The 24442-nt window shown below is 42.6% G+C and overlaps 1 protein-coding gene across 1 annotated transcript in view; it reads left to right on the top strand.

Moving 5' to 3' along the window:
* The window catches only part of LOC117416080 (V-type proton ATPase subunit B, brain isoform-like), a 69152-nt gene that overhangs the window by 8808 nt on the left and 35902 nt on the right, over nucleotides 1-24442 (top strand). Inside the window, exons 2-6 of the mRNA XM_034027123.3 lie at nucleotides 5810-5865; nucleotides 6960-7058; nucleotides 10300-10393; nucleotides 11684-11761; nucleotides 17276-17415. Of these exons, the coding sequence (XP_033883014.1) occupies nucleotides 5810-5865; nucleotides 6960-7058; nucleotides 10300-10393; nucleotides 11684-11761; nucleotides 17276-17415 (467 nt within the window). The remainder of the gene's footprint in view (nucleotides 1-5809; nucleotides 5866-6959; nucleotides 7059-10299; nucleotides 10394-11683; nucleotides 11762-17275; nucleotides 17416-24442) is intronic.

Genomic DNA, 24442 nt, shown 5'->3' with positions numbered 1-24442 from the left:
GGCTTCTACTTTTGATACTTTGCACCATTAAGGGCTAGATTCTCAAAGCTATTTTCTAGCTCATTTTAGCTTATTTTCTGAAAAGGAACATTTTCAAGTACAGTTCTAATTTTAAGACTGCTTGCAAGTACTAAAATAAATGGCCGAGTTGTTTCTGTTAAGTTTATTTTTGGAAACAGGCTTCACACTGCTATTTGTACTGGACTTTTCCATCCTGTACACTTCCAGTTTTCATTGTTACTGAACTAAAGATATTTTCAAAATGTATCATCGCACATTCGCCATAACTTACACTCAGCAACCTCGGATCCTTAATTTCTATCAGAAAGACGGGACCTGCTATCCTTACTGGGTCATTTCAATTACGCAATATGCATCACCTCGCAGGATAGAACCTTCATTTCATGTCTCCTTGCTCCCTTTCTACAGCATCAAGCCAGGAAGCTCGGAAAAGCATATCCGCGGAATCCAGGAAGGACATAAATATGTGCATTATTAATTCAAAACTGGAACGGACTTTCACTATTCTACAAAGACTACATCTCAGCCCCCCCATTACTCCTCCCTTTTCACAGACGCCTCATTTCTAGGATTCAGGGGTTTCATGAATCGCCAGATTTGCAAGCTGATCCCAGCAGCAGCTCCAGACCCATTGCAGGCATTCCATCTACAAGGTTGTCTTGCATGACAGGCTGTAACTGTTACCAGTCTTCTGTGCTCAGAATTGGATTCTGCCTATCCATTTAATCAAGACTGGATCCTCGCTTTCATCGCACACACAAGAGGCTCTCTCCATCTGGCTCTAGGCTCAATTAAATCATTCATTAGTGGGATCCAGGATCAGTATCGTTTTATTGCCGTTTTTTCCCCTCTCTTGCTGTCTATCCCAACAGTCTGTCTCACACTGCAAGGAATCATGAAGCATGGCCCGAGAACAATTGATGGGAGACTACATTTGGGGGCTGATTCATGAAAGTGATTTACAGTATAATCGTAAATCTCGAAAAACTACTCGCTTCTAAATCTTTTGTAGTTATTTTTGTATTACTTTAGTATAAATACATGTTAATTTGGATTCATATGTTGTTTTTTTCTGACTTTATGTGAACGAAAAGACACAAATTGGCCCGTTTTCTCATTGGAAATAGGTAAATTTCAAAATATCACTGTCCTGGTCACAAAAGCAAAGTTTGTGGGGAATAATAGCCATTTTCTATACTTTTGAGGCATAAGCAATTAGGAAATAACACTTACTACCCAGGAACCAAAAAAAAACAAAATTTGTTACACAGTGTTATCAATGTTTGTCAAGGTGCCCTCCTACCCCGCAATGGACAATACACTCTGACTGCTCCTGATAAATCAATAGGTTCTGCAGCGTCCTCGGATCTATGCATTCTTTATCTCTGCCCAAAGGCAGTCCCATCTTCGGCTCCATCTAAACCGCCTTAACACTCAAAGACCAATATCCACCGCATTCAGCAGATCTCTGCGTTCTACAGCAGGCCACTGCACACAACGCTCCAGTTTTCCTCCAATACTCAGATTGTGGCAGCCATTTCTGCTTGACTTCCTCAGAATCTACTCTTATGTCTGCTCATCCTTTCAAATACTACAAACATTAATACGTGGTGAGAGACGTGGTACGAGACTGGGAATCTGTCTTGATTATGAGTTAAGGAGTTCCAATATTAGGAGAATGACTGGAGTTATGAAACCCAAATCTCTGAATGTGAGTTCACCTTTTCCATTCCAAGCAGACGTGATAGTAGCAAACCGCCGATCGATCCCGTATTAACTAGGATGGTAGGATGGTCTCACCACTCTCGTCTCCAGAACTGGCCTTTCTCCCCAATCTTATACCCCCCCATACATTTTGGATCGAAGCAGCTACTTCCGCAGCCAAAGCCAACATCAATCTCCATCTAATCAAAACATGGGGCGCTGGCCATTTGCTGCAGTCAATTCATAAATATGTCCATCCTCTACAGAAATTGCAATAGCCCTTCAAAGACTAGCTAGCATACCTGGAGTGGGGGCTACCTGACCGCCGGGGCCACCAAAGGTTTTCCCCTTCTAGGAAGGTTTTTTTTTCTCTCCACTAGCAGCTGGTAATCACATAACCATACCACACTGGCACTATTTTAACCTCTCCAGTTTGTCTCTTATGTCCCGACCTTTCCTGTCTTTTCCAGCTGTTTCTTTTATGTTATGCACTGGCTCGACTTATTGTTTGTCTCACGGTGAGTGTCTCTGCTGGGAGCCGGGGGTCCATCCTTTGGGGAGGCAAGTGCAACATTATTGGTGAAAGATTTACATATCGCCCAAATAATTTCTTGTGGGTTCTGTGTGAGACAATTAGAGAGGGAGTGTTAATATGAAATAGACATAACGGATTTCTCTTGTCCGTGACACTGCAATTCAGTCTTTTAAAATAAATATAAAATGGTAATAAATAAAAACATTTAAAATATGGAACATGAACCAAAGTAGGAGAATCTATTTCATAATATGTGTATGCATGAACAATAATAATTAATGTTTATTAATAATAATAATAATAATAATAATAATAATAATAATACTAATTCATTATAACTAGATGTGAGCATTGCAATTAGTATTCCAAGCTGTGTCCCTTTCTAAGAAGCCTCCCTCTATATTGTGTGCAGTGAATATGTGACATACTTCACTGTTAATACAGCTTTGTAAGATTTATTCAGTGTTAGAATGATGATGTTTCCCTTTTCAGCCCAGAAATTAAAATGTGTTGGAATGCTCGGTGCTTCTTTTCACACCCCCCTGAATGGGTTCTTTAGTATTTCACACCAAGGTTTCCTTCAGGGTGCTAGGTCAGGCTACGAAAACACCTTCTAGTAGGGGATTAGGACCAATTAACATCTTTGTGCACAAAAGACACTGGCAGCTGAACAGGCGGCCAGATGACCCGCACTAGAGCTGCCTGCCTAACTGGGGATTCTGTACTTGAGCTCAAGTGGTCAGGGAGGGTGGAGAAAGTTTTTCATGAAAATTGAAAATGTTGCTACTTGATGTAGTGTGAGGTATGGCTGTTTCTGTAGAGCAAGTCTTACAAAAGGGTCTTGAGGTACCTTAAGGTTTAAAAAAAAAAAAAAAAAAAAAAAGAACCTTGGATGAGCGACAATACAACGATGGTACTGAATTGCCAAATAATAAAAAAATGAAATTGTACAGATATTACATAATTTCTTTATTTTAAATCAAAAAGGAATAAAGAAAGGAAGTTTATCCCGTGTACACCATTTATTAATTAGTTATTTTTATTTACTGCTAAGTGTTTCACCCAAAATAATTTTAAAATTAAAATAAATGAAGTTACTAACCTGACAATCTTTCATTGATGTATTGTTCAGTACCTCTTCCACCACAGCAGTGCTAGTTAAATTAGTAACATGTATTTTTACTACTTACGTAGTTTTATTGCATCGGGGATTTTTCAGTATCTGTTTTGTTGAATCGTTTTAACATAACTTTAAAACGCACATAGTGCATAAATGGTTATCTTGGTAAGAATTGTAGGTCTTTTGCATTTCTAAGGCATTGGAGTTGAAGTTACTATACCACAGTTTCAGCATTTTGGGATGCAGTGAGAATCCCGCTGTACAGTACAGTTTGTGCAATTCTCCCTCAGAACAGAGTGGGTTTGCAAACTAACAGCTACAATGAGGAGGCAATGTGTTGATCATTCAGTTCACTTCCATGTTATTTGCTGCCAGACTCATTATCCTACATTTCACAAACTGTCCTGCGGACGAAAATATAAACACTAGTTTTCTGTCCAAAAAAAAAAGAGAGTAATTGTACAATAGCCAACACAGAGTTCTTATTAAATCATAAAACTTCCTGAGAGGACATATTAAAGCATCATATTTCTTATGACAGTAAAACTATAAGAAGCTCATAGTACTGAAACATTTTGATACAATTACCAATGCACAAATGAATTATGAATGACTAGACTTTTTCTCAAAAAGCACTGTATACCGGTTTGTATATTGTGCTTGTACAATCTTAGGATACTATTTGTTTATATATGACAGTTAATACAGTATTTGTTTCACATGACATGTTTTTTTGGAATATGGACACAAATTGTTTCCACAGAACACAAACAAACTTTAGAATATATAGGTTAGACTATCATTTAGCATGATCAAATTTAGATTTGCACAGAAGGATTAAACTAAAATCCGGTTGGTCTTCTCCGCTGGTCTGAAACAAAACTTAAGGGGGCAAATTTTTTTTTTTCTTTTTTCTTTTATGTTGTTGCTTTGAACCCAGTACATGTTGAAGAATGGAGAGTTCTATAGAGGGTGAGGGCTACACTGTTATATTTAGTCCAATTTTTATTTTTATTTTTTTTCCACACTTGAGCGGGTAGCCTTTCTGTCCTGGCCTTACACTTATTAGGGTATGAAATGCAGGTGTGTGTGGGAAACAGCAATTGTGCATTGACAGGCTATTTTGTTGGCCACTGCCTAATTAGTGGCATTGTGGATGCACCCTGCTAGGCTTTAGTGTTTTGCTGTAGAGCCAGTCTGTTCTAATTTCCTTGCAGCTTTGATATCCGCCAAGAGATTGACGGTTTGCACAAAAAGCAAGAGCACCATGGAGGCCTTGGTGAAACAATGGGCTCTCTTACTTCTAGATACCACAGATGTAGGACCAGAAACAATTGTCAGGCATGGCAAAATTGTCTCCAATATCAGAATCTTTAATGTTTTCCCATAGTAAGTAAAAGGTTTAGGACCCAACCCACACCCCTCCTTTTTTGTCATTGTGTTTCACATGTTTTTGCTAATTTACCTTCCATAGAATTGAATTAGATTTGTCGTCCTTGACGTAAAACAGTCAATCATTATCTCTGTCGAATAGTGACTACAGTAAACATTTTAGGTAAAGACAACATGTTTGTCTACTTGACTTTCTTTCATTCCTCAAAGTTTTGGTAAATAAAAATTCAAGAGTTTTGTTAAAAAAAAAAAAAAAAAAGATATCTACAATTTAAAATTTCAGATTGATTTAGTTGTTTTATGCATTTGAAAGGTATGACTAAAGAAAGAAAATCACAGAAGTACATGAAAGAAACCAGCTCTGTTAGTGAAATAAAATAGGGTCTGTCGCTCGGTGCGATTTGCTGAGATCATTCTTTTTGTCCTTGCCCACGGGGCGGTCGTATTGCTGTAGTTCACAAAGGTTAAGTTGATGCTGTTTAATGTTCAGGAGCAACTTGCTTGAGCTACTGATATTGAACCACAATTATTTAATAATAATAATAATAATAATAATAATAATAATAATAATAATTGTAAAAGGTGCAATATAATTAGGTTTGCTCCTCTTCGTTTTAAAAATAAATAAATAGGGCATTCACAAAATACTGTAATAAATCACTCCCCTTTTAGAGTCATTTTATTTATTTATTTATTTATTTATTTATTTATTTATTTTTGCTTCTGACCAGCAGCTGATCATTGTGAAGATATTCAAGCTAAGGAAAATCACAGCAAATAAAATGGATGACAATCAAAGTTGATGCTTCCATATTGTTGACTTTGGATAGCAGTATCTCTGGCCCACTCAATCACAGCAGCAGCGTGCTGGTCAGAAACGGCTCATAAACTGAAAGTGACAAAGCCTGTTGCATAGGTTTGCAATGAAGAACTCCAGATTTTAGTTTATTACTGTATTTTGTGAGCCCTGAAAAATATATTATGAAAAGGAGAAAATATAATTTTGTAAATGGTTGTTATTTTTAAATGTTTTTCAGCCTACTCTACAGTGTCTGGTGTAAATGGACCCCTTGTTATCTTGGACCATGTGAAGGTGCATTTGACTTATTTCTCTTACATTCCTATTGTATTTCCAGTTGGATTATTGATCGCCACTTGTATCTATTGTTGTTTCTATAATTTGTATCGAAGTGGTTGTGCTACATTAAAATGACTTGAAACTCACACTAGCCCTGCACCCAGTCCTAGGGTTCAGAACTACCTTCAGTAAAGTATATTATTTAAATACTCCGCTGGGAGTTTGTTAAATAAATTGTTCCTCCCTTACAGCTGCATGAACAACTCCTATCAGTAAGCCCACAGACTCGGGTATGACTAATTTGTGTTGTGATACCTACAATCCATTTAATAAAATTTTACCAGGGCCCTAATTCAAACTCCTGGCACCTAGTCATTCAATTACATACATGACTGGGTAAAGTGCGAGTTTCAAGCCTTGAAATATTTTTTTATTTTCATTTTAAAATGTTTTATTACATTTTGAAATAACGTACATGCAATCTTATAATTAAAAACATATTCTGAAATGTATAACTTTAGCATTCATACTTGTATAAATCTAAACCCACAATTTATCCTTGAAACAGGAAAATCTAGCACAGATGTATCTGATTACCACCCAATCCATTTGATAAGTGTAAATTACTCAATTGTAACTAAGGTTTTAGCTGCTAGGATAGATCAAATAGCCAACAATTTAATACAAGAAGATCACAATAGTTTAATTTCTTGAAGATATTTGCATAATCTATTGCTTTAGCCAATTTGTTTACCAATTTGAAAGTTTATTCACCGCTGTAGCCCAGATGAGCCCTGTTTCTTGTGTCTAGCCAATTAGCTGTTTTTTACCTGGTGAACCTAAGCAATGGATCTTACCAAGCTACAGAAGGCAAGGGCTCAGTCAGGGAACTCTGCCTGGACTCATCTGGTGCCTGACCACTAGCGGTCAATGAAGGTAGTCAATCCCCAGACATTTTTCCTCCCTAACCCTGCGGGATCTCAAAGGACGATGTAGTGCCCCTCCGTAGGTCCCAAGCCAATATCAGCTCTTGGCTCACACAGGATTTAAATCCTGATTGCAAGCCGCAGTGCTATTATTTGTGTTCACTCGTTTTATTGTATCTTTAGTTCCCCAAGTATGCAGAGATTGTTCACTTGACCCTGCCTGATGGCACCAAGAGGAGTGGACAAGTGTTGGAAGTCAGTGGCTCCAAAGCCGTAGTCCAGGTAAGCCTATATAAACAGAACAGCTTTGGATATCCAGTATTATAATTGTTTCAAGCACATACCGTTTACAGCAGGGGTCGGGAACCTTTTTACCTAGAAGAGCCAAACAAACAAAAATTGAGAGAAATTTTTCAAAAGAGCCACAGCAAAGTTTACACTCGTGTATTAGAAATATTTGCGAATTTTTAAGTAATAACAACAGCAGTAATATAAGACTTGCGCTGTTAGTAGTTCTGGTAGTTATATACAGTACAACACCAGTAGGTGGCAATAACGCTGCTTTTTTCACTCAGTGACACCCTAGCTAACTGTAGGCTACTACACACAATACTACATAAAAAGCACTATATTTTCTTCACTGACAGTGCTGATTTCTAGCACTCCTAAGACACCACAAAAGTTGAGAAACGGGCATCATAAACAAGTGATTAACAATAAGTGCATTGCACCCTACTTACAGTAATGAGATTTCTGTTGCTGCATCGTTTTGCTGAGTGCTTTGTAGTTGGGGTCATAACTGGTGAGATTCATCTTCATGCAGGCATTCAGGCTTTCATCCGTTAACCTTGAGCGCAGGTTTGTTTTGATGTTGTTCAGATGTGAAAAGGACTGCTCGCATGTGTATGTTGAGCCAAACATTGTCAGCACGGCAACACTGACACGATGCATTGTGCTGAAAGTGGCTGGAAGTTCATTCCAGGTTTTCAGGATGAGATTGTCTTCGCGTTGGAGTTTTCTCATATCTGCCCACTTATGTTGCTTTGCCAGTTCTGCCCGCTGATGAGCGAGGCTTTCCAGTTTGGAATTAAAAGTGAAAAATGTTGACACCCACATATCCGACACCTTCAGTTCAGCAGCTTTCAGCTCAAAATCTCCAATGGAGATGCAAGGGATGACACTCAGGTTTTGTGCGTCCACTGTGCACGCATGTGGCTGAGTTATGACTTTGAACAAATCGGCATGTCTGCGGAAGTCCGCAAAACGTGATTTGAATGACATCAGTAAATCAGACGTGAAGGCTGCGAGCTGCCTCAGGTCGAAATGATGAGCAGGTCCCTCGCTAAGCAATCCTATCTGTACGCTCGCAATGTTTCGAAGTGCAGGAGACGGCCACTTTCAATGTCCCTGATAAACAGCTCCAGCTTTGTTTCAAATGCAAACACTGCCTGTTGCAGGGACAAGATTGTGTTTCCAATGCCTTGCATTTTCACATTGAGGTGGTTCAAATGACATGTAATATCCACCAGGTAATGAAACTTCAGGAGCCACTCAATGTCAGTGAGCTCGGGATGAACATTTCCTTTCATTTCCAGAAATGCCCTCACTTCGTTTAAACAGGCAGCAAAGCGGTCGAGCACTTTTCCCCTGGATAACCATCAAACATTGCTGTGCAGTAGCAGCCCTGGATAATTACTCCCATAAACTGGCGATCATTCAAAGCTCGGGCCACAATGAAGTTCACAATGCGAACGACCAATGACATCGCTTCGAAGTTCCTCTCCACACGACTGAGCACACAGTGCCTCTTGATGCACAATGCAATGAAAGTTTAAGATGGGCCGCTTCACTTGCTCACACAGAAGAGCAACGAATCCTTTATGTTTCCCGAACATACTGGATGCTCCATCAGTACACACGGATATAAGTTTATCCAGTGGTAGCTTTTTCTCTGTAGCAAAGTCCATCAGAGATTTCAACACATCCTCGCCTCTAGTTGTATCTTTCATCGGCAAAACAGCAAGACTCTTCATGCACTGTATCACCTGTCACATACCGCCCGACTATGCTTAGCTGTGCTACATTGCTCACGTCGGTAGACTCATCCAAGGAAAGAGAAAAGTGACTACCTGAACTGATGTCGTTGATCTGCATCTCCTCTATCTGGCGAGCCATCATGAGTGCCCAATCATGAATAGTTCTTGCTTACAAAGGCATGTCTTCGATTTTTTGGATAATTTTATCCTTGTTTGGGAGGTCGTTAAACAGTTCTTTAGCCACACTGAGCATGCAGCCCTTAATGTACTCCCCATCTGTAAATGGTTTCCCGTTCTGTACAATCTCCAGAGCGCCAGCAAAGCTCGCAGAATTCAGATTCCCGCCTTTGTTAGTCCATGCCAGCAGCTGCTGCTGTCCGGTTTGCATTCTCCGTTGAAGCTCAGCGCAAGCTTTTTTCCTGCATTCCCCATCGGGATATTTTGCGGCGAATGCTGCATGGTGCGTCTCAAAATGTCTCTTAACATTTGACTTTTTGACCGACGCAATACCTTCATTACAAATGAGACACACTGACTTCTCCACAAATGCAAATTGATCCGTCCATTCGGGCTGGAATGAACGGTAATCGTCGTCTTTTTTTCTTTTCGCCATCTTGTTCTCGTTGATGATTTTTAATTTAGCTAGCTAGTTGTTTAACTTGACCTGGACATGATGCAGGCATAACTACGTCATCCAATTAAAATTCAGCTCTCTGAAAGGTAGGCTAGCTACAGGCCAAACGCCGCTGTGAATCATATTAAGCTGCAATACCTAAATATTTTGAACATATTTTATTTAATTTTATGCATTCATAATTATGCATTAATCAAGTATGCTAATAGTTTAAAAATAATTATCATCATGTTCGAGGCTGTATTTTCAGTCAACATTTGAAAATTGAAGAGCCATATAAAATCCTGAAAAGAGCCATATATGGCTCGCGAGCCGTAGGTTCCCGACCCCTGGTTTACAGCATGCCAGAGTTTCATGTATTATCTTTAAACTGTTTTTGATAACATAATTGCATCATTCTAAATATCCAACATTGCTTTTGAAACACTTGTATTTGGACAGCTTGACCATTTATTGTAAATTCAAAAATCATTTTCCTAAACATACAGGGACGTACTGCTATAATTATATAACGCATCAAAACTGGATATCAGAGATTAGTTTTTTTTTTTTTATATAATATTTGTCTGCATATAATCCACAGTTTCAACAACAACCCTTGAAAAATAAGTATGAAATAATTATAATGTAATATTTTTTCTTTCTTTTTCTAAGACATACATTTAAAAAAAGATTATACTTTCTGCAAATAGTTATCTGAAGTCCATATCCTGACATTGGCTTAATTTCAAATAACCATGTCTCCATTTAAAACCTGTTTCTTTAAAAAAATTTTCATTGTTGATTACACAATGCTACGACCTTTATTTTTGTTAAAGTTGAAAAAATATGATGACCTCTTCTTTTTCCCCAGGTATTTGAGGGGACATCAGGTATCGATGCTAAGAAAACAGCCTGTGAGTTTACAGGTGACATCCTTCGCTCGCCTGTATCAGAGGACATGCTTGGTAAGTTGACCATTAAACAGAAGGATGCTTGCTTAAACACATCTTTGTATAGCGGACCATGAAGTCATGTATTGAGAATCCAGGTTCTTTTCACAGTGTGTTGCCTGTAGCTGTGTGAATAAAGCCCAATTGCAGATGGTAGTTTCCCCTTATGACAGAATAGCAATGTCATGCTTTTAATTGTTGCTGATCTCTGTTAAATGTGATAGTTTTCCTACCTTTTTACCTATAAATGTAATAATCTGAGCCCCAGTGTTAGTCTTAACTAATTCAGCTATAATATCGAATCCCATGTAGGCCCATGTGTGCAGTTTTGCTCATTAAGATCATTTTCCCACCCATAATGTTAGCAGCACCTTTAAACAATCTTCAATATGTTGTTTATTAGCAGTGAGATATAAAGTATATTAAAACATAATATAGTTTAAATATGGCGTTTGCATATATTTGTGTTATTATTTATTTCTTAGCAGACGCCCTTATCCAGGGCATATGGGTATATGTGTATACGTATTTAATTATACAAGTAAAAAACAGTGCAGAAATACTGATTTGCCTACCCTGTACACTTACTACTATGTAAACATTAAGCCCAACACCTATATTTGATCTGCATATTTTTGACAGTGGGTAAACATTTAGGCAAAATTCAAAATGCTTAATATTTTTACACTAACTATTAACACCTGTATTTTACATCAGTAAAAACTACAAACTGTATAGCCTTACTGTTTACAATTGCAGTGCAGCCCACTGTAAGATAATAAGACTGTGCCATACTTAATAAATGCAAACTTAATAAAAAAATCTTCACCTCAGAACAGCTGAAGAAACCAACAGGCAAAATCAGCAGAAGCAAATGATTTATTTACCTTTTATTTTGAGGGGGAAGAAAAAAAATCTTCAAATTCTAGAAAATTGTGCCACGATGAAAAAAAACTATATACAAATGTAATATTAATGTGATTAATAATCTGCACAACTTTCTGGTGACCAAATGGTACGTCAGAGTGTTTCTGTCTTGGACATGTTTTCTTTGCGTATCATCCCTCACCTCCCCGTACCCTCCAGTTTTGAGATGCTTGGACAATGTTGCATGAATCACCCTGTATAGAAATTCATCAATTTGTTTACAGCTAATTATAACAAATAAAGTACGACCTACTGTATATATGAAAATGTCAGTTGCTTGTGATTGTCTGGAATAGGAATTCTTAACCCTGGACCGTTTTCTAACTGGTTTACCATCTTTCTGAAGAGCTTGATATTAAGGAGTCCTGTTTTTTCCAGGTCGAGTATTCAATGGCTCTGGTAAACCTATTGACAGAGGACCCACTGTGTTGGCTGAAGACTTTCTGGATATCATGGGTATGACAGAACACTCAGCAGTGTACTAAATATATTCTATCTTTATTTGTAGGTTAATTTCACCCATTCACTAGAATTTAGAAATTTAATTAGAGATTTCCTTTAACCTGATTGTTCAATATGAGGTCCCTAATCTCTGGTAAAGGATACATGCTGTCTTTCAAACTATGTTTAATCTCTATTTCAAATCAATCTGCTAGAAAATATGTAAATGCAACATTAATTTATGTAATTTATTCTGCTTGATGAAAGAAAATCCCATACATGCCCTCTGAATGCTGTCTTTCAATGTAGACTAAAGTCTGCTTTCTCGCTACCCAATAATTTCTATCTATTTAAATGTAGTGCAGCACTAAAGAATAGTATTTGCTGTCGGTAGCAATACAGTAACCACAACAGCAATAGCAACTAGTCTCCGGTTTGAGTGACAAATTGTAGAAATCAAACAACTTAATGCACACTGATTTTAATTTCAGCAACTTTATTTCAGCATGTCATAATAATAACAACAACAACAACAACAACACGCACTGTGCACTCTTCTCTAACAAAGCCAGGAGGCTTTGAATAAACTTTATGAACGGACTGAACAAGTTATTGAACAAACAGCACGATCAGTATTACACATTTAGGCTGCTAGATATTGACAAAAAAAATAAAATAAATAACTTCCGCTGATACATTTTACTATTAACCATTTCAACTGGGATAGTAAAGCCTAAAGTCTTCCACACCATGCATGGAATTGTAAGCAAACTACATTACTCATGGAGTATTGAGGACAACTTTATTAAAACTAGTACAATATAAAATCACGAAAACAGCAAATAGAAAAACTTTAAATGTAGATTTTTTTTTTTTAACGCAGCTATTTTCTAATAGCAACAGAACCCTCAGGTGGGTCTTCAGCTTTGGGCATTTAATGACATGAGGCGGGCCTTACAGACGGTAAAGCCCTCTTCTTTGGGTTCTACTGCTTATTGAATAGCAGTAATCCTAGTACATGGTAACTCTAAAATCCACATTTCCAAAAATTGAGACGTCCTGTAAAAAAATACTTGGAACCCCATGTGAAGGCATTGAAATATTTCTTTGGCCTTCAAATATGATCACCCAATTTGACTTGTGACGTGCATTTTAGAAATGTTTCCTTTGCTGTATCCTAAATTTCATGTATACGCATGAAATGTTTGTTGAACTGTGACCTGAGGAAAATAAATTCTTTGCTACTAACATCAGACGCATCCATTAAATATTTAAACGGACATATTCAGTGCAAAAGTAAATAGAATTCCATTTCTGTTTTCAATTACAGGTTAAACTTTAGTGTCTGAACTGAACCAATTTCACGACCCTTGCCAATCACATTTCCTGCATCTTCTATTAATCCAACCACATTGTGTAGACCACTAGTGACCTTATAAATTCTGTTTATCGCCTTATGAATATGCACACAGTGTAGCCAGCATTATAATGCAGCCTTGATTTAATTCCATTGTGTTGTTTGTCACTAGAAGAGTACTTTGTACATCATTTTTTTAAAAATTGAGATGATGCTTGTTCAAAATGCTTTTGGGCAATGAGTTCCTGAATTCTAAACCGTTGAGCCGTCAGATATAAATAGGTATATTTGTAATGTCAAACTTCAATGATCTACAGCTTGGTGACTATTTAAAAACCATCATATGTGTCCTTTAGGATGTAGTCAAACCTGCATGAATGATGTTTCTTTTGTTATATCCCGCTGTCGTGTTATTTGGAGGCTCTTTGTCTGTCTATCCATCTCTCTTTCTGTATATCATTTTCAAGGTTTTCATATATCTAGAGAAGCATTTGTCCAATTGTCACATGACTGGCTAAGGACCTTCTTTAGCACAAGTTATAGAATGTATCATAATCTCGGTGTGACAGGATGGACCGAGGTTTGAGACTCAGAGACAGTTAAAAGTTCAAAAATAAAGTTTTTAATAAACAAAAATACAAAATAAATAGGCACAAGGGCCAAACAAAAAGGTTTCAAACACAAAATACAAACACAAAACAAAAACTCACAAAATAAAGTTTCCAGGCTGGGCGTTGCCTTCACTGGAACAGAAAAAACCAGCACAAACAAAACACACTCCTTCCAGAACTCTCTCTACCACTCTCCAACTCCCTCTCCCAGCCAGGGCCTCTCCCCTGGCTTTTATCCCCTGTGGCTGGAGCCCAATTATTCAATAATTACTGATTAGTCAATTAGGGCTCCAGCCACATTCTCACATGTTTTTCTGGCAGGGAGGAATTTTAACCCCCTCCCTGCCAGTCCCAACATTGATCATAAAGACGGGGCAGTACCCCGTCACATATCCCCCCCCTTGTGCCAAGCACAACATGGCCTAAATGGCCACCTCCCCCCTCAGTCTCAGTCCCGGAAGAGGGGGAAGCACAGTGTCCATGGGGGTGGCCATGGTGGGACGTCCGGCACCACCCAATTCTTCGTGGCCAGCAGCTCCCCTCCGTGGGGCTCCGGCCATAGTGTAGCGACCCCAGGCGAAGCAGGATCCCTGGCAACCCCAGGCGACGGCAGCAGCAGCGGACCCTCGGGAGGCGTCGGCAGCAGCAGCGGACCCTCGGGAGGCGACGGCAGCAGCAGCGGACCCTCGGGAGGCGACGGCAGCAGCAGCGGACCCTCGGGAGGCGACGGCAGCAGCAGCGGACCCTCGGGAGGCGACGGCAGCAGCAGCGGACCCTCGGGAGGCGACGGCAGCAGCAGCGGACCCTCGGGAGGCGACGGCAGCAGCAGCGGACCCTCGGGAGGCGAAGACGGGAACGGCGGCCCGGCTCCCTCTGGTGGCGGAGACGGGAACGGCAGCCCGGCTCCCTCTGGTGGCGGAGACGGGAACGGCGGCCCGGCTCCCTCTGGTGGCGGAGACGGGAACGGCGGCCCGGCTCCCTCTGGTGGCGGAGACGGGAACGGCGGCCCGGCTCCCTCTGGTGGCGGAGACGGGAACGGCGGCCCGGCTCCCTCTGGTGGCGGAGACGGGAACGGCGGCCCGGCTCCCTCTGGTGGCGGAGGCGGAAACGGCAACTCGTCTCCCTCTGCTGGCGGAGGCGGGAACGGCAGCTCGTCTCCCTCTGCTGGCGGAGGCGGAAACGGCAGCTCGTCTCCCTCTGCTGGCGGAGGCGGGAACGGCAGCTCGTCTCCCTCTGCTGGCGGAGGCGGGAACGGCAGCTCGTCTCCCTCTGCTGGCGGAGGCGGGAACGGCAGCTCGTCTCCCTCTGCTGGCGGAGGCGGGAACGGCAGCTCGTCTCCCTCTGCTGGCGGAGGCGGGAACGTCAGCTCGTCTCCCTCTGCTGGCGGAGGCGGGAACGGCAACTCGTCTCCCTCTGCTGGCGGAGGCGGGAACAGCCTGTATTCTTCCCCTACAGGTCCCTTCAGCCCTAGGCCTGTGGGCTTCCCCTTCTCGGGCCGTGGACGCACCGACTCCTCCCTCTCGGGCTGTGGACGCACCGACTCCTCCCGCTCGGGCCGTGGACGCACCGACTCCTCCCGCTCGGGCTCCTCCCCCTCGGGCTGTGGACGTTCGGGCTCCTCCCTCTCGGGCTGTGGACGTTCGGGCTCCTCCCTCTCGGGCTGTGGACATTCGGGCTCCTCCCTCTCGGGCTGTGGACATTCGGGCTCCCCCTCTCTGGGCGACGGCAGCGGCCCCCATTCTGGCTCTCGGGACGGCGGCTCCTCCCCTTCCGGCTCTCGGGACGACGGCTCACCCCTCTCTGGCTCTCGGGACGGCAGCTCCTCCCCTTCTGGCTCTCGGGACGGCAGCTTCTCCCCTTCTGGCTCTCGGGACGGCAGCTCCTCCCCTTCTGGCTCTCGGGACGGCAGCTCCTCCCCTTCTGGCTCTCGGGGCGGCAGCTCCTCCCCTTCTGGCTCTCGGGACAGCAGCTCCTCCCCTTCTGGCTCTCGGGACGGCAGCTCCTCCCCTTCTGGCTCTCGGGACGGCGGCTCACCCCTCTCTGGCTCTCGGGACAGCGGCTCCTCCCCTTCTGGCTCTCGGGACAGCGGCTCCTCCCCTTCTGGCTCTCGGGACAAAGGCTCACCCCTCTCTGGCTCTCGGGACGATGGCTCACCCCTCTCTGGCTCTCGGGACGATGGCTCACCCCTCTCTGGCTCTCGGGACGATGGCTCACCCCTCTCTGGCTCTCGGGACGACAGCTCCACCTTCTTTATTGGAATGATTGGGGCGTCTCCCATATCTACCGCCAGGTAATTAATGACCATCAGGGCCAGCTCTGCGAAGGACGCCGGGTGATGCTGTTCCTCCCACTTTTCCCACCTCCCCCCATCTCGACGCCACAGCGTGTTGACAACTATGGGGAGGTCGTGGGAGAGGTCTGCCTCAGGGTGCATCAACCAGTCCCATATTTCCTGGGATGGTGGTGAAGGCGGTGATGTAGGAAGTGGTGGGGTGGCTGCCGAGGACGGGGTTTGCAGCTGCTCCTGGTCCCGATTGTGGGGGCATCCTGCCCAGTTGTGGCCATCCACCTCACAGTACCCACACCAGTCAGCTGGTAGCCCATCTGGACAGGACCTCCACTGATGATCCTCCTTCCCGCACCAGGAGCACCAGGGGAAAAGACTGGCTGGGTCCTCCAGCTGGGGTGGCTGTTGTTGCAGCAGCCTACATTTCTTCGGCTGCTGCTTCTCCTGCCTTTGCCGCTGTCTGCTCTTCCCCATTTAAATCAAGTTTCCAAAAAAAACTCCCAAAATTCAAGAAAGAAAAAAAAAAAAATTACTGCTCTGAGCCTCCAGGTGGCGCTCTCCCGTTTCTGACACCAAATGTGACAGGATGGACCGAGGTTTGAGACTCAGAGACAGTTAAAAGTTCAAAAATAAAGTTTTTAATAAACAAAAATACAAAATAAATAGGCACAAGGGCCAAACAAAAAGGTTTCAAACACAAAATACAAACACAAAACAAAAACTCACAAAATAAAGTTTCCAGGCTGGGCGTTGCCTTCACTGGAACAGAAAAAACCAGCACAAACAAAACACACTCCTTCCAGAACTCTCTCTACCACTCTCCAACTCCCTCTCCCAGCCAGGGCCTCTCCCCTGGCTTTTATCCCCTGTGGCTGGAGCCCAATTATTCAATAATTACTGATTAGTCAATTAGGGCTCCAGCCACATTCTCACATGTTTTTCTGGCAGGGAGGAATTTTAACCCCCTCCCTGCCAGTCCCAACATTGATCATAAAGACGGGGCAGTACCCCGTCACACTCGGGTTACATGGAGGCTGTTTGTCTGTATGTCATGTTACAGTTTTGCATATATCTAGAGAACCACATGTCCCAGGTTATTGAGTGTGTCAATCTTTATGTATGTGAAGTCTGTCTGTGTCTCACTTTTTTTTTACTTTTCATGTTCAGACATCTTTTTCTTTCCTAGGGTTTGTTTAAGTAAGTGGATGTTTAGCACATTTACTACAGGATTTTAGTAGCAAATGTCTTGAATTGTTGTTTTAAAACCCTGTTAGGTCAGCCTATCAATCCTCAATGCCGTATCTACCCAGAGGAGATGATTCAGACTGGTATCTCTGCAATCGATGGCATGAACAGTATTGCCAGAGGCCAGAAGATACCCATCTTCTCTGCTGCAGGTCTCCCACACAATGAGGTGAGAAGGTTACATGGAAAGCCATATCTGGAATTTCACCTGATAAAAAACTCAGTTTGGTACCTATAAATGCATTTATATACAGGGTGATTAGAAAGTAAGTTTACATCATGAGATATGATGCGTTGATGTGGTAAACTTATTTTCTAATTATCCTGTCTGTGTGATGTCACCATAGCTACTTGTTTAATTGAAAATCCTGTTATTTTACAGGTAATCCATATAAATGGAATAAAATATTCACATGTAGTTTAAAAATGTTATATAGAACAGTAATCATGTTTTTATAATTTCAATAAAATAAAAAATTGTTTATATACATGTAATTGATATTGCTTGCAATATATACAGTAAGCTTGCGTTGCAGCAGCACCAACTGCAGCAGACTTAGGCAAAACAAAGCTTTATTTAACAGTCACTGTTCCAAGCAGGTAATCGGTCACATTTCACTACTACTAAAAATATTAATAATAATATGAACTTAGGCTTGTCAAGTGACCCTGGAGATTTGTTGTGCCTCCATGATACATCAACAGTCGCTTTCACAGTTTGCATTCAACTTTGTTTTTGGTTGTCTGGGCATTTACAAAAAAATCCCAAACAGGAGAGGGGTTTAGAGATGTTTTTTTCAATTTGCTGTTTTGCTTTGCTGTCGAGATGGCGAATGAAGAAATTAAAGGTTTGCCTCTGGGTAACACAAGTTGGAAGGGGGAGGGGCGGATGGTGCTCAGTTTTCGAAATTTAAAATTATTAGTGTTAGCTTATATTTTGTATGTTTCAAACATACTCTACCATAGTACTTCTCTTACGTTGTCTTGTACACTAGGTATCGGTACATATTTTAGTGAAGCACTACAACCGCTATAGGTACCCCCCCAGTGCTTTGCATACTATACCCTGCTCCATACACGGCAACGGCGCCATATAGAGTTGCGACATGTAACGATTTGGTAGTGGATTTTAAAATAACAACTTTTGTGTACGTAGTATGCATTATTCAGATTGTTAGGTTACGGATGTAACCCTGGTTCCCTGAAAGAGAAGATGACCAACAACCAATACTTTTGGGATATGCCTGCCACAGGTCAGGTACTTACTGAGCATTTTATGTCAGAGCTGCCGATAGGCCCCTCCGGTGAGTGACGTCCTCGTCCCGCCTACCGAGGGATTAAGTAGTCTCTCTGCGAAGATCACTTTCTCTTTTGCATCGAACCCGCGAATGTGAGTGATGCGACCTTGCAAGGTTTGTTGATCGTCTTCTCTTTTAGGGGCTAGACCCATAGTTGGAGTCTGCCTGGTTCTGAGTGCCTCTCGCCTGACTGAAGAGATCCTTGCGTAGCGTGGCCTTGCAACAGCTGGCAAAGGTTTGATAACCAGATTCTCTTAGAAGCCTGAAGGTGATGCCTCAGGTCACCACATGGTGCAGCAGGGATTGGAACCATCCGTGTCACAGTGTGTCACAAGCAGACGCCAACGTCTCATCCTCTCCTGCACCGGAGCACGGGAAGGGAGCATTGAGGCCACCTGCCGTGATGGCTCCCGTTCTTGGTGGGAGCGTTGCAGGGTCTCCTCCACTGCTGGCCCGAATGTATGGCCAGGGGAGACAGGTGCATCCAGCAAGGTAGACTTGTCCATATCCAGGACCCTGGCCTGGGACAGTCAAAGCTGTCTGTGCGCCACTGTAAAGCCTGCCAGGCTTCGCAGCAGCATGTCGAGACCAAGCGCAGCTTCGAAGATACTGGTTCAGAGAGGGGCGCTGATTGCAAAATGCCATCCAGGTAGGCCGTGAGGAGACCTGCCGTGTTGGCCAGGTGCTTAATTTGTGCTTCAGCTGCATAAGCTGCCTTAAGGTGGGCCTCTGTTATTCTGCATTGGTCGTTAGGGCATGCAGGGTCCTTAGACAGACCTCCTACCGGAGGGGCTCACACCAGGACCATGATGGTAGAATCCACCGGCGGGAATTCCGCTAAGCCCAGCACCCCTACACCTTCCAAGGAAGCCAGCGGGGCTGCTTGCTTCAAGAGATTCGGCGCCGAGGCCGGTCGGTGCTAAGAGGACTGTACCTCCTCCAGAATATCCAGAAACACCGTGCAGGGCTGGTGCTGTTCAGGCGCTGCCGTCCAGGGAACCTGGATGAACTTGGAGGCTCGCTCCAAACGCGATCACGTCACCCCCCATTTTTGCCCAGCTGCACTGGCTAGCTGTAAAGTTCAGGATTTATTTTCAAAACTCTCCTGCTCACCTACAATACCCTTCATCACACAGGTCACGAGTACCTCCTCAACCTGCTGACCGCTTTGTCCCTGCCCGCAAGCTGAGGTCTGGCCTGTTTGTTATCCCCAAGCAAAAGTGCACTGCACTTGGAGAACGCTTGTTTAGCTTCATGGCTCTAACTCTTTGGAACTCTCTCCCAGCTTTGGTGTGTGATGCTCCCACCATCGCTCGCTTTAATTCAGCTCTCAAGACCCACCTGTTCTCTCTTGCTTTCCATGCTCTTTAAGCCTGATATCTGCTATTAGGTGCTGTGTTGCTGCTACTATTTCATTTACTTTCCACTGTATTTAATGTGGCTGTGTGGTCCAGTGGTTAAGGAAAAGGGCTTGTAACCAGGAGGTCCCCGGTTCAAATCCCACCTCAACCACTGACTTATTGTGTGACCCTGAGCAAGTCACTTAACCTCCTTGTGCTCCGTCTTTCGGGTGAGACGTAGTTGTAAGTGACTCTGCAGCTGATGCATAGTTCACACACCCTAGTCTCTGTAAGTCACCTTGGATAAAGGCGTCTGCTAAATAAACTAATAATAATAATTAAGGATTTTTTTTTTTTTTTTTTTACAGTATAGCATGTATTATGCATTTCTCTATTTAAAGTATTATGGATTTTCTTGTTACTGCATCTTGTAAAGCGTGTTGTTATGGTGATCCACTATGAAAGGCACTATATAAAATAAAGATTGATAAGGGCCCGAACTGAGCTTGAGGGAAGGGTAACACCAGTCTCTGAGGTAACCTCAGAGCTGGGGCATGTCCCCTGGGTCAGTTCTTGGGCCTCTGTCTCTTCCTCTGGGAAGGAGCCACCGTCTCAGGAAGGCACGATTGAATTCGCATCCTGTTCTTCCTTGCTCATCGCCACATCTTGCTCTGGCAAGATGTGGCTCTTCAGTTCAGAGATATTATTTGCATGCCGCAAGTGTCTTGCCTGCTTTTACTGCTCCTTGAAGGAGACTTTGAGCGGCTGCGAGATCGATGGGCTGGATCCTGCGTGCAGGGAATGCTCTGCGAAGGACTTGAGGGCAGATGGAAGAGGGGGAGGCCGGGGCTCCCAACGCCACAGAGGGCCCCGCGAGTCTACTGTGCAGGGTCCGTGGCTGGGATGTTGCGCAGATTGTTCAGAACGCGGAGGATTGTGCAGAACGCAGAGGAGGCATGCTGTATGTCCAGGCACTGGACACAGAGGAGTTGCTTGTCCGGAGGGGGGAGCATCCCTCCGCAGGACGTACAAGGGTGACATTTGGACATGTTATTGACGTGCCGGGGTGAAGCACCGAGGCACCGAAGCACGGAGCGGCCAAGCACTGAGGCTCTGAGGCACCGAGGGCACCGATGCAGGGGGCATCTGAGCACCAAGGGTGGAGAAGCACCGAGGCTCTTGGGCACCGAGGGCACCGATGCAGAGAGCATTTTAAGCACTGAGGTACTGATGCTTTGGGGTGCCAAAGCACCAAGGCACCGAGGGCACCAGTGCAGGGAGCATCTGAGCATCATGGGACCCGAAGCACCAAGATTGTGAGGCACTGAGGGCACCAATGCAGGGAGCGTCTAAGCTCCGAGGGCACCGAAGCACTGAGGCTCTGAGGCGCCAAAGCACTTAGGGCACAAGCACCGAGGGTACTGGGATGGGTGTCTAGTCTGGACCGTGTGCAGTCACACAACTGGGGCAGTGCGTAGCTTACAGCAGAATGGAGTACAGCCTACAGACAGTAAGAAAAAAGAAAGAGAGATTTTTTTTTTTTGTAAGACCCAGCGCACTGAGGTGGGTGGGTCGATGAATCAGTGGAGTCTACTCGACAGTGGGGCAAGGTAGAACCAGACCCAGTGGAGGAAGCACACGTTTATTTATTTATTTATTTATTTATTTATTTATTTATTTAAGCTGCAAAGGCAGTGGAAAACACACACACAGCAGAAGCTGAAGGGGTTTTTTTGTTAATTTTTTTTTGGCAGAGCCGGGTCCCGGTGGAGTAACCACGCGTCACTGTTTTTTCTCTCCTTTTTTTTTATTTATAGCTGCAAATAGCAGAGGAAGAAAAACACAAAACAGCAACTCTGCAATGCTAGGAAAGCAGACTGCAATCACCAGGCGATGTAGGCTGTTGAAAAGAAAAGATTAAACAGAGCGCAGTTGCACTGCGTTTTATAGCTCAGTCTTCAGAAGCCGAGTTTCTGATTCTGGGGAAGAGACAAGCCGACTTCTAGCAATAACATTGCAGGGGGACTCCAGAAAAACTCAATCACACAACTGGACAGGTTAGTTTATACCTACCGTTACCTACCTGAGTGAGAAGCAAAAGAGAAAGTGATCTCCGCGGAGTGACTATTCCCGCAGTAGGTGGGACTGCGGACGTCACTCCCTGGAGGGGCCTATCGGCAGCACTGACATAAAATGCTCAGTAAATACCTGACCTGTGGCAGGCATATCCCAAAAATATTGGTTGTTGGCCATCTTCGAATTGAAAGGGAACCAAAGATCCAATTTTTGCATGCGAGCGACATTTTAATGTGTGATTTTATAGTATTCACACATTGTCAAACGGTTTCTGTTAACAGAAAATAAAAAAATAAAAAATAAAAAAAGAACCTTTGAAGGATTAAAACTACCTTTGAATTCCTGGCTAGCGAACAAACCTTCGAACTCAGCCCTACATATATTACTAGGGCTGTGTTCGAATATATAATATATATATATATATATATATATATATATAATCAGTGTACAGAATTAGAGAGAGAGAGTATATATATATATGGCCACAGATTTTAATTTCAAATAGCAGGTTCTTATAGGGCTGGGGCAATGCCAATGCAGTAATAACGGTACATTTGTAGATGCAGATAATACAGTAGTACAATGAGCTACATGACTGAAAACTATCATTTTGTATTATAATTACATCACATTATGCTAAATTCTCAACAAAATATAAGTAGCAGAGGACAGTTTGCAGTCAGATTTCACATTCACAAGATCTGTTATGCTATAATCTGATGTTTTGTTTGCATCCTGTGCTACAGTACCTGGGAAAGGCACAGTCTTCAACACTGCAGAGCTCAGTCACACGCAAGCTTTAATTCAGCTTGCTAGTAGTAAAACAAACATTAAAAGCAACGCACAGGATTGGTCATTCATGGCAATCAAACAATCTGATGCATCACCCCAGCTTTAGGTCCTTAAAGAGTAAGTCCCCACGTGTTGATACAACTGTTTAAAAAACATACCTGTAATTTCTGTTCATTGTTAACACCCTGACAACTTTTTAAAATCTGTTTCAAAGCTCTTTTCAAAATGGTTGCTCAAGTGCACTGATGGTGTAAGGATTATTGCCCACATTGTCAAACAGGTAACAGCAATAACGATCCATGATGTGGTACGGAACACAAAAGTAAAAAAAAGAATAATCCTAAATTTGTCATCGCAGGATGCTGACTTCTTAAATATAGCAAATCAGTACTTGTATATTGGGGAAACTGACAAATATGATGTACTAACACAAAAGTTTGCTTCTTTAGTAAAATTTAAGAATCTGCAGTATTAAGGCAGTTGCATTCATTTTAAAAACTAAAGTGAACAGCGTCAGCTTAAAATCCATTATGAGCAGATTGGTGCTTTTATGCTTCTCTTCCAGTACATGCTATTGCCATTCAGGCTGACTTCATTAGAAACTGTGAAAGCTAAGGTCATTGCCTGCCATTTTTAAGTTCATCTTCTGTGCTTGACAACATCACACCTGGTGGCTAATGGGTTTCTAAATGCCAGATTTTCTTGGTCTTTTCTTCTTTTTCGTTTTTGTTTTCCAGATGTATTTTGCTTCATTAATTTGAAATCTGATTAATTCCTCCAAGTTTAACATTCCCTCTGAAAAACCTGCTTCATCAAGAGAACAGTTGCTGTTCTGTTCACAAATTTGAGGAAAGAAACTGACTCTTCAACTGATCTAAAATAGCAGCAAATAGAGCCCCTGTTATTTGTTCCGATTTTTTTTTCTTTGTACTGTATCTGTAGCTAAAAGATGTAGTCTGTTTTATTCACGATTATTTAAACTAACGACACTCAAACAGTGAATTATTTTTTACAGATTCAACACTTAACATTGTTATCCCTTCTGCAACATAAGGGATTCAGTTGCACATAAAAACAAAAAGAAAAATTGGCAATTCAGTGTCAATTTTTACTTGCTTGCTTGATTGCTTACTGCCCACTAACCATGTTAAATAAAAGAAAACAAGAAAGCAAGGGATTAATATAATTGGTCTACCGGTTAAAAACTGAAGCACATTTTTTCTCTGACCGCCAAAGACTGTTTGTGTTTGTATGCTCGCTTTCTTGTTGTTTCTGTCTCCGGTTAGCACGCACGGTGCAAGATAACCTGTCAGATTACTTTGGCATAGACTGAGAAAGGCCAGTAAGAACACCTTTTGGAAATGCTATTTTGTAAATTGCCAAATACTGTATTACATTGCTTTGTTTTGCAATAATTACCGCAGTATCGTACTTTGGTGTTAATTTCTAATGTTAATAAAGCAACTACCATGTAGTATAACGCCTCCCTCATGAGATAGGATGTTTTTACATATGCGATGGACCCCTGGAACCAATTAAATCAGATATGACAGATTCTACTTTACTGAAAGGGTCCTATCGGATAATAGCCAAATACAATCTGAAACATAGGAGGATAGAAGTCTGTGGTAAAAGGTAGGTGCAAAGTCATGGTAGTTACTGTGCTCACCCTATAGAGTGAGAGACGGAC

The sequence above is a fragment of the Acipenser ruthenus genome, chromosome 7 (genome assembly GCF_902713425.1).
Source record: "Acipenser ruthenus chromosome 7, fAciRut3.2 maternal haplotype, whole genome shotgun sequence".
Taxonomy (NCBI): domain Eukaryota; kingdom Metazoa; phylum Chordata; class Actinopteri; order Acipenseriformes; family Acipenseridae; genus Acipenser; species Acipenser ruthenus.
Note: the sequence above shows the minus strand (reverse complement) of the source record. Positions and strands in the feature narration are given on the sequence as shown.